General features: G+C 42.1%; 1 protein-coding gene across 1 annotated transcript; it reads right to left on the bottom strand.

The window, feature by feature from the left end:
- Positions 1–283: 283 nt before the first annotated feature.
- Positions 284–8297, bottom strand: LOC149285209 (inhibin beta C chain-like). Its single transcript, XM_089495584.1, has 3 exons — positions 8212–8297; positions 1731–1996; positions 284–1014 (listed from the first exon to the last, which is right to left on the bottom strand). The coding sequence occupies exons 1-3, from the start codon at positions 8295–8297 to the stop codon at positions 284–286; spliced, it is 1083 nt and encodes a 360-aa protein (XP_089351710.1).
- Positions 8298–16149: the final 7852 nt, after the last annotated feature.

Below are 16149 nucleotides of genomic sequence, written 5' to 3'. Positions count from 1 at the left end.
TCAATTAATATAATTTAAATTTTCAATTTTTGTTAAATGTAAGTTTGACTTTCTGTAATGGAGTCTATATCATGATTCCTCATTGCCCACCTGCATCAGTTTTGCTCTCCCGGCCAACGTTGATTAGATAAGCTGTACTTGAACATGTACATGTTTTTTTCTTAACAGAAATGTGTATAAACAGGTAAACATACTGAAGCAACATATTATACACATCTAAAAAAAGGAAGTTCACATACTCAGTAGGATAAAACCCATGGCAACTTAAAGGCAGAAGTAGGCACTAGGTACAACCACAACTTTCTACAATCATATCTGGAATATCTGTTTTGACAATGACATTATATTTATCAAAATAGAGTACTGACAAAGGCCTCCGCTTGGTGGGAACACAGCAGGAGCTAAGGCTGGCATACATGTTGTTGGCCTTAATGAGGCTGAATATAGCAGTATGACTAGATGCAGCAATCCCTGGTACTCTGGCTAGGTGAATAGGACATTTGCCTTCACAGAGGTTCATGTGGTACCCCTCTGGACTTATAATCCAGTCACTCCAGCCAATCTCTTTGAAATCAATATAAAAGTTCTTCCGACAGCACATATCCATGTCACTGACACATTCGGTGATATGCCTACGAATGCGAGGGGAATTCTTCTTGTTGTGTGCTTTTATAACTAGGAATGGGCGATGTGCATCACTAATATTGTTCATTAAAGGTGGATGCTGGCATTCAAAGCACTCCAGTTCTAGGTATATGTTTTCTTCACCACTAAGAGCTGTTTTGGAAAGGGTTGGCAAAGTAACAGTGTACCAGTTTTTCCTTACTACTTCAACTTGGACTGTGTCTTTCACTGTCTGCTTCTTGGATCGGAATGTTGTTACTGCCACAGAAACCCTGCCTTCAGGAGGTGTCTGCAGATAGAGCCATACATCTGCATTATTGATCTCCTGTTGTTTACCTTTTTCTGCATTGAGATGGAAATGAAGGATTGTTCGAGAGGCCTGGGAGCTGTCTGTACAATAAGAGATTATTAGTATTTTGCAATATGAAACACGATTAATAAAAATGAGTAAATATAAAAAATCTGAACAACCCTAGTATCTATGCCAGTATTTTAATAGACTAGGACATTTTAAAACTCCTTCCATCCCCATCAGCAATATGCATACAGATGATCATGCCCTATACTTTGATCTTGACGCAACATTTGTAATAAAGGTTTTTGCCTCTAGGAGTAATATATCTTTGCTCAAGTCTAATAATTACTTGAGGGTGGAAAATAAACTATTGAGCTACATTTTTGCACCCCTTGTTCCCAGATAAATAAATGCAATCTAAAAAAGAATATGAACTATAAGACGGCTTAAAACTAAAAAGTGTTGGTCAACATATAAACAGGGATGAGCCTACGGTTAGCGATGCCTTGATGCAATATTTCTTAAGCGCCCCCCTGTAGCTAAAACACATGCACATACTAACACGCAAACTTGCTTTAACACTTGCTCATGTTAACACCATACACTTACACATACATACACACATCTCCCTCCTCTTCCTTGCACCGTTATACACACAAATCTTTTTAGCTCTTATGAATTGACAGCAGCCTCTGAAACATGTACAGTTCTTGTTGTATTTATCACACGCAACATAATTAATAGTAAACTATAAATATTTTGAGTTTCATATGCGCGTCTGATGCACATATAAAAGAAAAATGACACGTACCTATGTCAGCAAAGCTGATAATTTCATAGTCCTGATCAGTGCCTAAATCATCATTCAGTTGAATATTCTCTTCTGGAAATTCTAATAATGAATCCTCATCCGACCTGATGTTCAGTCTCTGCAATGCCTGTGCCAGCGTCTCCCTGGACACAGTGTGTGAGATGTTTGGCCGCTGTCTCAAGTGAAGTTTGCTCAGGAGGTTCTGCTTGGCCACTTCCACCAGTATCTCTTTCTTAGCTTGCTCTCCCAGTGGCTGGCTAAAAGTGCTGCAGGCAGCACAGGATGATTCTACCAAACAAGCCCTCAAAGTAACCAGCAGAATAGGCACCAAGAATTGAACTGTCATGATTTCAACTAAGAAAAAAAAAATACAAAACTGCTTTAACTAAAGGAAGAATAACAAAGTATGTTTTCTTATCGTTGACTAATTTTCCTTACAGAGTTCAGAAGATTTCGTAATGAAGAGGTTATGATGCTGAATAATTCTTGAAGTTCTTAAACAAAATTCATAGTCAGATGTGGTTTTTCGTTTGTAAAAAATGCTAATCTATCTGATTCTTTCCACAACAGGAACTTTGATAAATGAATATTTAAAAAATAAAAAATTTCCAGTAGACAAGGTGGGTTGCGAGTATTCACCAATTATTGTAGGGGATCTGGCAGTTGTATTGGCTTCACCGGGCCCCTTGTGCTGCTGACTGGTGTAAAAATCTAAATCCAAAGTTCAAAGTTCTCTTTTCTTTTACTGATATTTTTCCCCAAATGAAACAAAAATAAATACAAGCCAGGTGATAGGGAACAGCAAATACAAATATAAAAGTGACCTCTGAAGGCTAATTAGAACAGGCAGGTTAACCCTTTCAACAAAGAATTGAAGTTGTTAATGAAAGGCATGACGATGGCTATATAGTACAGTCAATACAGTACAGATATATGTACAGTCAAATGTATGACATTTTTAAGGAAAGATTAAAAGAATTTCCTTATGAGAAGAGTTATCTTTTTTATTTACGTAGCACCAGCAATTTACTCTGCCTCGCAACATATAGTTACAGGGTATACATACTAAGACAAATCAATACATTAGGTAAAGAGGGTCCTGAGAAGGCTTGTTGGGGGGTTGGTAAAAGGTCTGAAGCAATAATCTGTTGGGGATATAGCCATATATCTATAGTCTAGAACTTTAACAATACAGATGGATAAACGTAGAGATAAAGTAGAGATAAACGGTTACAGTGTGACTTTTAGTTTTTTAGTGTTTTTTAGTGTTTGTTACTTATTTGTAAAGTCTGCTTGTTTACAGTAAGAATAAGCAAAATTTTGTTGAAGCTACTATTGGACAAGCCCCGGATCTGGTACGATCATTTTAATGACTCCATGTCATTTCTTCTAAGACCATACTCAGGAAGATGGTTATCATCCTTACACTTTACATAGGTCTTGCAGTGTCAGCAAAAATTATTTGGTTAAAGGGGAAGGAATACAGCTCAGCTAGGAAAATGACAAAGCAGACATTTTGCTTTTGATATAGTTAGTGGGAATGTTTCAATATGTCTACATATCTGAAAGGCTCCATCATGAAATTCTGCTCAGCCATTGACCTTATCTGGCCTATGACGAGGTCACAAAGGTAAAGTAAGCAAAAAATGTCTCCAGTCAAAAGGTACCAGTTATCAGGAATTATTTGAATAAACAGTTTTCCAAGGGCATAGATTCTAACCAAACACTGGCAGATGATAAGCACATACAGCCCTATGGAGCAGGACTGAGTTCCCTTGATACTATAGAAATTAAAAAAGGTTCACCTAAGTAAGGACTGTTGAAAATGAGCAGTAGTAGTAGTAGAGCACTGGGCCTGGGCCGGGTAGGCAGACACTGGCAGATGATGCCCTGTGGAGCAGGACTTAATTCCCCCATTATATATTATAATGGCTCGTTTTCTCACTAATATTAATTTATTAATGAAGAATATTATATGATATCATAGAAGGATAAAAAAATGAACATGTCTACCAGGCCCGGACTGGGACAAAAAATAGGCCCGGGCATTTCAGACTGAGCAGCCCATTTTTATGAAAAAACATATATGTACATACATATACATAATACTTGGTCATTCAACATGGGAAGCCTGAAGCCACAATTTAGTACAACTAATCCTTTAAAAAAATATTAGAGTAAATAACACAATACCTTATCTTTTCCACTAAATGATTTCAGGGCCTTGAATGTTTTGTCCCCTGAAGTCACTTTTTATCTCTGGATAAGTAAAAATGAAATAGTTCCTACTATAAATTAAGGAAACAGATAAGCAAACACACACACCAGGACAGGCTTTTCCACACCGACACCCAGACACACACACCAGGACAGGCTCTGCCATGCCGACACCCAAACACACACCAGGACAGGCTCTGCCACACCGACATCAAAACACACACACATTAGGACAGGCTCTGCCACACCGACATCCAAACACACACACACACCAGGACAGTTAAAAAAAAAAAAGAAGAAATGGTTCAGCACTCAACTCCCACGAAGCTGGGAGCTAGCAGGAAAAAAGGGCAAAACAAAAACAGAAACCATAACAAAAATAGCAACGTTTGGCCGAAACGTTGCTTTTTTGTTTTGCTTTCTTTGAATAAAGTAACCTAAGGATTGGAAGCTGATTGGAGTGCTGGGGTTCTTTTCTGTGTTCAAACACACCAGGACAGGCTCTGCCACACCAACACTCAAACACACGCCCCAGGACAGGCTCTGCCACACTGACACCCGAACACACACACTAGGACAGGCTCTGCCACACCAACACCCAAACACAAGCCCCAGGACAGGCTCTGCCACACCAACACCCAAACACACGCACCAGGACAGGCTCTGCCACACCAACACCCAAACACACGCCCCAGGACAGGCTCTGCCACACTGACACCCGAACACACACACTAGGACAGGCTCTGCCACACTGACACACAGACACACACATCAGGACATGCTCTGCCACACTGACACCCAGACACACACACCAGGACAGGCTCTGGACAGGCACACCGACACCCAAACACACCAGGACAGGCTCTGTCACACCAACACCCATACACAAACACACACCAGGACAGGCTCTGCTACACTGACACACACACACCAGGACAGGCTCTGCCACACCGACACCCAAACACACACACAACAGGACAGGCTCTGCCACACTGACACCCAATCACAAACACCTGGACAGGCTTTGCCACACTGACACCCGCATCCGGAGGGTTTCCACGGACGGTTTCAATCAGCCTGCCTGTGGCATCTTTGCCCCCAAAACAGCTTGCCTGTGGCAACTTTGCCACCAAAACAGCCTGCCTGTGGCATCTTTGCCACCAAAACAGCCTGCCTGTTGCATATTTTCCCCCCTTACACATCCATGCTATCACACACACATATTCATTCACTCTTTCACAAATATTTATTCACTAATTCACAGATAATCATTCACTCATTCAGATATTCATTCATACATTGATACTCATTAATTCCCTCATTCAGATACTCATTAATTCCCTCATTCAGATACTCATTTACATATACTCATTCACAAACATTCATTCACTCACTCCTTCACATATTCTCATTAATTAATTCTTTCATTCAATCTCACATACTCCATACAGCCTCCCTCACCCCCTTACCTGAACTAATGATGTACGCGCTGCTCACAGACTTCTGCAGATCTGCACAGGGGAAGCAGACGCGCAGCAGGGTCATGTGACGTACGTGACGTACTTCACATGGTTCCGTTGGATTCCTGCGTCCCCCCTGGTGGTAGAAGAGACGCTGCTCACGCGCGTCTGCCAGGTAAGTAGCGGGCCCGCTGCTAGAGTTGCGGGCCCGGTCACAGTTGCTGCGGGCTTACGGGGCAGGTGCCCCTTTTGCCCTGCATTAAGGACGGCCGCATAGGCCCAGTCAGTCCGGTCCTGACTGAGCCTTTTTTAAGGTAGGGGCCTGGAGCTGCAGCTCCATTAGCCCCTAAGTCAATCTGGCCCTGCCGCGGCCCACCGGGCAAATGCCCGGTGTGCCCGATGGCCAGTCCAGGCCTGATGTCTACAGATGAAAGGTTTGGCTGGTAGCGTAAATGGGCAACTATCTTAAATTATTTAATAACAGGATTTACATTTGAAACAACTGAAAGACAGTCACACTGTGCACAATCCCAATGCCTAGTTTTGTTACCAATATTTATTTATTAATGAAGATGAAGACTAATATATGATAAGATAGAAAGATAATACAACGTATTTTGAGTTGTCTGCAGATGAAAGGTTTGGCTGGTAGCATAAATCAACTGAGCTAAAATAAATTGGAAAAAAGTCTGATGTAGTCCCTGTTAGTGGTATCTATAAGTTACATACCTACACTACAGTAGTTCACTACAGCTTTTCCAATCTACCCACACCAGTAAATTCTCTACATTAAAATAAACTATTATCACTTTATTAATTCACTTTGCAGAATTGTATATGAGTGATGAACATCAATCTCAGCCTCTGATAAGCTAACTGCTGTCACTGTCTCACACCTCCAACTCTCATCAGATTCTAACTGCTGCTACTGCGTCAGCACAGTTATATATCTAATGGTTGTCCCTCACTCTTGTAAAAGCTGATTGGCTAGAGTGAAAACAAGTAAGACAAACTCCTACAGGTTTGTAGACCCATCAGTCACAGCCATAACCATCAATGAAACCACCTCACATTTTTGTTGGGTACTTCTACCTATCTGTTATTGATAAGTACCCAATACACACATTCTCTCTCACTTTACCTCACCAACAAGCGTCAAAGCGGCTTGTAATCGCAACTACGCATGACAAAGAATGGTCAAATCCTAATTAAATTTCTGCACTTTTGCATTACATTTTCGTCATTTTCCTCTGAGATCACCCTTGTTTTCAGAGATTCGTACGAACACACAAAAAAGGCAATTTTCGTTACACAACATTGTATGCATCCAAATGCACAAATCTAATATAAAGCACCAGAATTCCACATAAATAATAGCAACCTCTATGGGAGACACCAGAATGATCAAATACATAAGCCAACGATTGCACGAATGAATAAAACTGCTCAAGGAGCAATGGAAGCAGCATACAAAAAGAGCACGTCATTAATATCTGCAGTGTTGATCCAGTGAGAGGAGTCCTTCCCAAGCTTCAAACAACAACAGTAGCATAAATAAAAAATGTGGTATAGCTCCCAAATGGCAAAGCCAATATCTTCCTATTCAAGCCAGCTACAGGTTAAGTCAGAGTATTTACGTAGAGGAATGAGTCTATCCTCTTAAACAGCAGTTGCATGTTGCGATAGAATGTAGCCAGATTTAGCATACATAAGACTGTATCTGTTTGCAGAGGGTGATAAATCTGCCCCCTTAGTCCCAGACCAGTATGTACCAATAATTTGTGGTATAGAGTTAGCAGAACATGAGCCCTCTCTGTAAACCAAGCAACTCCTCCATATCAGACACTATGTGGCAGGCAAATGCTATTTAGGGTTTCCAGAGATCATCCACAGAAATACCGTATAGGCATCTTGAATCATATCTCTTACTATAGTAGCCAAAATCAGATGTATATCACCAGTGATGTAGTAGTGAAGAAAATCTGAACGTACGCATCAAAAGACTTCTTTTGGGCTGAAAATTATCAGATGAGCAGAAATCCAGGTGTGTATTTGTACATATGTGAAAGAATGTAGGTATGGAAGCCGCTATGAAGAGCTTTTTGTAGTTGAGAGGATTTTAAATTGCATCTGGAAGTACACATGCAGCAAATGAAGCAGACTGATGGGTAAGGAAGTCTGGCAGCAGCAATAAGAGCTTCTGGTGCAACTTGAGTTAGGAAGGACCAAATGCAGGTAATGTTTTAAAGATTTATTTCCTGAAATGCCATGTGTGTCATAACACAAATTAGCCATGGAAACAACGTTTTTAGGGGCCGAAAGTGGCATTTCACTAATTTTTTGAATATGGGTGTACGTTTCACTCACCTCTAGGCACGAAGACCCACCATAGGTTTCAATTGCTCCCATTAAAGGGCTTCCAAAACACTTTTGACTTGTGCAGCATATAAAAACCCAATCCATCATGTTCATTTACTGTGTTTAATAAACAAATATAAAAAGGAAACAAATTAAAATTATAGAAAATAAAATGTGAATTCGTAGCATAGGATTTCTTGAAGATCAGCCATCAGTCTCTCTATTGGGTCAACATGATAAGATACCTATAATAGGGACTTCCAGGTTAGAAGTCTCATTTTATAGATGCCCAATGGCATATTGGCATCTTTGTAATCTAGACACCAACATGAAAATTACTAGTCAGTAATCCTTGTGCGTCATGTGCTTTCTGGCTCAGCACTGACATGTCCTCTAGAGTTCTGGCTTATGCCCAGATCAAACCTGCTGTCACGAACTATACTTACCCGTACAGCGGGTAGCCGTGTACCCGCTGCTCGACGCGTCCTCCAGCAACGCGGTCTGCAGGCTTCCCGATGGGGGCTTCGCGCATGCGCGAAAGCCGGTTCTCTTAAAGGGACCGCGCCCCGGAAATTGGGCAGGTTCCAGGGGGCTTCTGGGACTACTTAAACAACTGGCACCTTTCCTAAAGTGCTCAGTTGTTGTTTAGAGTTCCTGCAAGCAACTCAGCGGTTTGTTTCCCTGCTTCCCCTTAAACTCTCAGTTAACCCTTTCCTGCCTGTTCCTGATCCATCCTGCTCCTTGACCCTTTAATCTCCGTCCCAGTTCCCTTGTTTGGTTTTCTCGGCTTTGACCCGTATTTGGATTTCGACCTCGGCTACGTCTTAATCCCTGGCTTTCTGCTCGGCTGCTCTGTGTTAACCCTCAGTCTTCTGGGGGGTCCATGTTATCCGTCTACTTACCCAGAGTCTATGTTAACTCTTCGTCTGCTGTTCCTGAATCCGTCTACCTACCCAGAGTCTACGTTAACTCCTCGTCTGCTGTTCCTGAGTCCGTCTACTTACCTAGAGTCTACGTTAACTCCTCGTCTGCTGTGAAGTTTACATCTCCCGTTCCCTGCTCAACTCACTACTAGCAGTCTGCCAACAACCTGCTATCTAGTGAGTAGTGCATGGTCCGGCCTCCCTGCACAAGGTTCCTCCTCTCCTGGGTAGGCTTAACATTACAACTGAGCCACTATGGAGCCAGCAGGGATGGCTGAGGCTATTACAGTTCTTACTCAACAACTCGTGGCCTTGACTCAGTCGGTGCAAGAGCTCCAAGCCGGACAACTTCGCCTGAATCAAGAACTTCTGAAGCTGCAAAGACAGGCTTCTGTTCAGGAATCTCCGTCCACTTCTTTGTCTGCCCCAGTACCAGTTTCACCACCGAGTGATCCAGTAGCAGGTACCCCGGAACCTCAAGTACCATTACCAGAGAGATTCTCCGGTCAGCGTGATCATTATAGGACTTTCATTTCAGCCTGCCAAGTTCTGTTTTCCCTGAAACCCCGTACTTATTGCAATGACTTTATAAAGGTCCACACAGTCATCTCTCTGCTCACCGGAGAGCCTCAAGCTTGGGCGCATCACCTGCTACAGATTAAGAGCCCTATCTTGGATTCCTGGGACACTTTTTTACAGGCCATGGACAGCCTCTATGAAGATGTGCACAAGACTGCTTCCTCTCAAGCCAAGATACGGGTCCTCCATCAAGGACGTCGGCCAGTGGAAGATTATATAACTGAATTTCGGAGACTTGCCATTGAGACTAACTGGAATGAGCCAGCACTACTGGACCAGTTCCGTTTAAAGATGAACTAGCCAGCCAGGACCGGGGTTCCCAACACATTAGAAGGGCTTATTCAGTTGTCTCTGCAGATTGACAGGCGCTTACGGGAAAGGCGTCTGGAGAGAGGTTCATCGGTTTACTATTCGGCTGTTCCTGTCCCTGCAACTACGGGTCCCACTACTTCCGAGGAGCCCATGCAAATTGGACTTACCCCTGGGCCCCTTAGTTCACAAGAGATGGCTCGGCGTCGTACCCAGAATTTATGCTTTTATTGCGGGAAGTCTGGACATTATGTGCGCACCTGTCCCATCCGTCCTGCCAAGCGTATAGGTAAGATGGTTTCTGATCCCACTGTTACCAAATGTAACAAGGCCGGCCTACTGACCATCTCTCTCTCTCTACAGTGGACCACTAAGCCAATCTCCTTATCAGCCATAATTGATTCAGGCGCCAGCGGCTGTTTTATGGATCTCAACTTGGCCAAGATCCTGTCTGTGCCCACTCGTTCTAAGACTAAGCCCCTATTTGTTCAGGCCGTCGATGGAAGCCTTCTCGCCTCGGGACCTGTGACCTCTGAAACCATTCCTGTAAAGATGAACGTCAGTCTTCATCATCATGAATCAGTTACTTTTGATCTCGTCAGTTCTCCGTTGTTCCCACTCATCCTGGGTATCACTTGGCTACGGACTCATAATCCTGCTATTGATTGGGCTACGGGGACGGTTTCCCTTACATCTCGCTACTGCCAAACATCCTGTTTCTCGGCACCCCTGGCACTCACAGCACCAGGCTACTGCAAGGATTCTGCTGAGCCCACACCTACGATACCAGCACAGTATAGTGATTTTGAAGATGTTTTCTGTAAAAAAGCTGCCGAACAATTACCCCCTCACCGCGTGTATGATTGTCCCATAGACTTATTACCTGGCTCTTCTGTATCCTTTGGAAGGATCTTTCCTTTATCCGAGTCTGAACTGAAACGTTTAAAGGAATACCTCGACGAAAATTTAAGGAAGGGGTTTATCCGACCTTCTACCTCACCAGCAGGAGCCAGCATATTCTTCGTTGAAAAGAAAGATGGTTCCCTTCGACCGTGTATTGATTACAGGGACCTCAATAAGATTACCATAAAGAATCGGTACGTATTACCACTAATCCCTGAACTACTCGACAGAGCCCGCTCCGCCTCCATATTCTCCAAGCTCGATCTCAGAGGGGCCTATAACCTAGTCCGCATCAGGGAAGGTGATGAATGGAAGACTGCTTTTCGGACTAGGTATGGGCATTTCGAATATACTGTAATGCCTTTCGGCCTTTGTAATGCCCCGGCCACCTTTCAGTATTTTCTTAATGATGTATTCAGGGATTTTCTGGACATCTTCATGGTGGTGTACCTCGATGATATTCTTATCTTTTCGTCTTCGCTCGCAGAACATAGGCTCCACGTTAACAAAGTTCTGCTTCGTCTTCGTGAGAATGGTCTATACGCCAAATTAGAAAAATGTGTATTTGAAACTACCATGATTGAATTCCTGGGATTTATCGTTACCCCCAAATCCATTCAGATGGATCCTAAAAAGATCTCCGCAATCAAGGACTGACCTATACCCTCCTCCAAAAAAGAAGTACAGAGGTTTGTTGGGTTCGCCAACTTCTACCGAAAATTCATACATAATTTTTCTCATATTATTCAACCACTCACCGCTCTCACTAAACAAGATACTCCCTTCCGATGGTCTCCACAGGCACAAGATGCGTTCGAGATGCTTAAAGACAAATTCACATCGGCACCGATTCTCGTCCTCCCTGATCCATCTTCTCCTTACTTTGTGGAGGTGGATGCATCCGCTAGCGCGTTAGGAGCCGTGCTCTCGCAAAGGCGGGGTGAGAGACAACTTCTACACCCCATCGCTTATTATTCAAGGAAACTGTCGGTTGCAGAATTAAATTATGACGTTGGTGATAAAGAACTCTTGGCTATTAAAGTAGCTCTGGAAGAATGGCGTCACTTGTTGGAAGGCGCTTTACATCCCGTTACCATTTACACTGACCATCGCAATTTGGAATATCTTAGAACTGCACGACGCTTGCGCCCTCGTCAAGCCAGATGGGCATTATTTTTTTTCACGCTTCCAACTCCATATTACCTACCTCCCTGGTTCCAAGAACACAAAAGCTGACGCGCTGTCCCGTCTCGGTTCCAAGACTCCGGTTTCCTTGGATGCCGTACAGGAAACTGTTCTTCCAGCGACATGTTTTGTCACCTCTCAGTCTTCGCTATTGGATTTAATCAAGACTGTTACTTCTACCTCCTCGCAGAATGCTGAGATCCAAGAATTGACTCTGAGAGATGGTTTACTGTTTAAAGGAACCAGTATATACGTACCTCCTGCTGCCCGATTCGAAGTACTCAATTTTTGTCATGATTCTCGGGTTGCTGGTCATGGCGGCATAAGAAAGACAAAGGAACTACTTACCAGGTCCTTTTGGTGGCCGTCTGTGGGAAAGGACGTGCAAAGATACGTGTCTGCCTGCCCGGTCTGTGCTAGATCTAAAGATTTACATTTACACCCTGCTGGTCTTTTGCAGCCTTTACCCGTTCCTACACAACCTTGGGAGGATATTTCTCTTGATTTCATTGTCGACCTTCCGGCCTCTGAAGACCATACCACTATTCTGGTTGTCATTAACAGATTTACTAAGATGGCGCATTTCATCGCTACCAAAGGTATTCCCTCAGCCACAAGCACCGCTTCGTTGTTCTTTCGTGAGATCTTCCGGCTTCATGGTCTCCCAAGATCCATCGTGTCCGATAGGGGGGTTCAATTCACCTCACATTTCTGGGAAGCTTTCTGTCAGGAACTGGGTATCAAACGTTGTCTCTCCACGGCTTTCCACCCTCAAACTAAACCAGTTCCCTTGTTTGGTTTTCTCGGCTTTGACTCGTATTTGGATTTCGACCTCGGCTACGTCTTAACCCCTGGCTTTCTGCTCGGCTGCTCTGTGTTAACCCTCAGTCTTCTGGGGGGTCCATGTTATCCGTCTACTTACCCAGAGTCTATGTTAACTCTTCGTCTGCTGTTCCTGAATCCGTCTACCTACCCAGAGTCTACGTTAACTCCTCGTCTGCTGTTCCTGAGTCCGTCTACTTACCTAGAGTCTACGTTAACTCCTCGTCTGCTGTGAAGTTTACATCTCCCGTTCCCTGCTCAACTCACTACTAGCAGTCTGCCAACAACCTGCTATCTAGTGAGTAGTGCATGGTCCGGCCTCCCTGCACAAGGTTCCTCCTCTCCTGGGCCAGGTAGGCTTAACACCTGCACAGAACCATCCAATTATATTAAACTAATTCACTAAAGAAAACTCAGACATGTTTACATGTATCTATGACTATCTTTACTACTTCATTATATACAACACTATACAACAATGTTTGCAGGAATAACATTAGCAAATATTTTCCTTAATATTAAGATAAGAGGGAAAATAATAGCGGTATTGCCTCATCAATGTAACATATTAAAAAGGTCATAAAAATAAAGTATGTTTTGGGCCAAATAAAAGTATAAGTGGTTGTAAATATTTTGATAAATTAGGATTAAGTTATATCTATTCCTAACAAATATCTGTGAAAAAGTCAAAATGTGAGATAATATGATAAGACTATAGAGCATGTAAAATAATGGTCCTATATGTTTTCAGATACTGGTGTAATATCGGAGTTCTACAGGCTAAACCTATAGGTAACGTGATGTCTTTATTTTCTCATTAACCTTCAGGTTAAAAGCTTTTGGGTAATATGTAAATACTAAATCTAGCACAGCGTCCTTCCTTGTTAGCTATTCTACCAATTGCCGAAGACACAACCCCTGTAAAGAATTTAAGAAGTCTCCAATCCTGGCTGTTTGGTTTCTCTATGCTACACCAGGGAAAGCAAAGTCCCCCATAAAAATAACTTTCCATTCCATTGGCATCTTAGCTTTTTCCTCAACTAGCATATGATCATGAAACTAACTACTTTGTGAGAATGTGACAGATTTAATCAATAACTAATCAAGATCCTGTTCTGTAATTATATCCCTTCTCCTCATGTCATCCCAGAAAAGCTACGTCAGCCAGTCAACAACCATCAATAGAGGACAGATAACTGAAATAGGGGGGACAATGACACACATTCTGAGACTAAAAAGTTATTATGGCTGCTCCCATGACACATATAAAGGGAGTCACAGACTGCATGAAAAGGAAATGTGTGCCTTTACTTTACGGAGTGCCAGTATATGATGTCATGTTTCAGCTCTCCCCAATGAGGACAGCAGTTGTGGAAGAGGCAGCTAAGGTTCTGTCCTTGATCAGGCCAAGTCCAACACTCAAGGTCAATAAGCCTATGTGTAGGCCTGGCTTCCCCCCAAGACCAATTTCATGCTGCAGGTCCTATGTTCTGAGACCAGGAAGAGTGCTGTAGAGACGGTGTTGGCTAGGCACATAGCTTTCAAGTACAAATGTGTCAATTACAGTAGAGATTTTCATCCCCCCCCACAGCCTATAAGTAAGCAATGCACCAGGGAGCCAATTGCTCTATAAGGCAATTCGTCTCCAGTAGTGTGGCAAGAGTCTGAAGCAACAATGGGGCTAGTCCGGAACATAGATCTGTATAGATAGTGACTGCAGAAAATAGCTAATTCACATACCTAGACTATTTTTGATTCACATGTATTGTACCTTAAAAGCAAACTAAGCACATGACGCACAAGGATTACTGACTAGTAATTTTCATGTTGGTGTCTAGATTACAAAGGGACTATTGTGTAGAAATTATTATTATTTCTTTGAGATGCCAATATGCCATTGGGCATATATAAAATGAGAAGTGGAACTCTCTTGTAGGTATCTTGTCATATTGACCCAATAGAGAGACTGATGGCATGCTCAGACTATCTTCAAGAAATCCTGTGCTACGATTCACATTTTATTTTCTATAATTTTAATTTGTTTCCTTTTTTATATTTGTTTATTAAGCACAGTAAATGAACATGACGGATTGTATTTTTATATGCTGAACAAGTCAAAAGTGTTTTGGAAGCCCTTGAATAAACAGAATAAAATAAAACATGCAAACACTGTTTCCAGGTTACAAAGAACTTGAAATGTCCATATTCATGGGTACACTGATGCACTAATGTACAAAACACCATGATTACAGGCCAAAAGAACATCAACTGGGTCACAAAGTGCCAATAAAGTTAGTGTTTTAGACAGGAGCATTCCCAATATAAATTTCAAGCTTCCAAGTATAGTCAAAAGTGATTTGAGGTTGTTAGTTTGACACGACCTTTGTAAAGGAAATATTGGTAGTTATATTTGCTAATTTCAAAGTCCTTTTTAAAAGCACAACAGTTGTGAATGCAAATATTGAAGGTACATGGGACATCAATGGTGAATCCACTTTAAGCTGCTCTGTAACTTGGTCAGTTTAAAGCTAATCCTGAAGTCCTAAACTCTGATTAAATATTAGGTAACATTACTGATGTTAATCCCCAAATAATTCAATATCTTTTATATTCTATCTATAATTCTATATATTCTTATATATATATGTTTGTTTTATTGTTTTTATAAATAACCAAGCTTTAAATCAAAGAAGTACATAGCACAAACGTACATCCAAACACTGACCCAGCAGAAGATCAGAACATGTAACACTTGAGAAAGAAAAAAAGCCATGTCAATTAGGGAATCACATATATGAGGTCACCAAGTGAATTATGGTAAAATCCCAGACGCACATGGATGTCAAACAATAATGTGAGAGAGCAAATTTGGTAAAAATGATACCTTTATTGACTAACTGGGGCATAATGGATTGCAAGCTTTCAAAACTATCTAGGTTTCTTCTTCAGGAATATTATGTGAAAATAGAAAACAGTCCCCCTCTATATAGACCGTGACCCCAGGGTGAATCACCCACATTAAGCTTAAACATTATTGTTTGTGCACTGCACAAGTATGGATTTAAAGGTATCTGTTAATGTAAAGGTCCTCAAAGGCTATGAATTGTTGAGATCTGTCTCTATGCATTAGTATTTGCTTCTCAACATTACAAAGGTCGTCCACTGCCCACAGCCAATGTGTAAGTGGGGGCACTACAGATTTCTTCTAGAAGCATGAGTTGCTTTTTTCATCATCAGAAGGTGAAAAGCCAGTGCCTCCCTATATTTTCTAAGGAAAACAGCTGTGTGGTTTATCCATATTTAAGCAGGAGAAGGGGAAAACTCTCTGCCTAAAATAAGACGGCATATGTCTAACACTGCTGACCAGTAAGTCTGTCCCAACAGTCAGTCCCAAATAATATATGCCAGTATTTTAATGGCAATATTTGAGGACAGATGTGGTGTATAGTGGGGACCTTTGTTGGCGTTATGTTTGGGCTTATTGATGATGGACTGCCCAAATTTAGCTGCATTTTCCTGATCCATAGTTTATCTCACTGACTTTATTGCCCTTGCCCTACTTCATATGGTATCTTAGTTCTGATGGATCATTGCAAACAATCTCTCAAACCTGGGGGTTCAACACCTTCATATATTTCGATGTGCAGTGAAGACCTCAATTGA

This window comes from Sceloporus occidentalis, unplaced genomic scaffold (assembly GCF_023333645.1).
Source record: "Sceloporus occidentalis isolate IW3139 unplaced genomic scaffold, rSceOcc1.0.p SCAF_82, whole genome shotgun sequence".
In the NCBI taxonomy this organism is placed as follows: domain Eukaryota; kingdom Metazoa; phylum Chordata; class Lepidosauria; order Squamata; family Phrynosomatidae; genus Sceloporus; species Sceloporus occidentalis.
The sequence above is the reverse complement of the archived record's forward strand: the minus strand, read 5'-3'. Positions and strand labels throughout refer to the sequence as shown.

Bases quoted from the DNA above. Each gene is read 5' to 3' on its own strand.
- LOC149285209 (XM_089495584.1), bottom strand. From the start codon at position 8,297: ATGCGCGAAGCCCCCATCGGGAAGCCTGCAGACCGCGTTGCTGGAGGA. The intron at 1,997-8,211 runs GTAAGTATAGTT...TGCTGCCTGCAG, and splicing joins CACGGCTACCCGCTGTACGG to CACTTTTAGCCAGCCACTGG. The intron at 1,015-1,730 runs GTACGTGTCATT...CTTATTGTACAG, and splicing joins TATCAGCTTTGCTGACATAG to ACAGCTCCCAGGCCTCTCGA.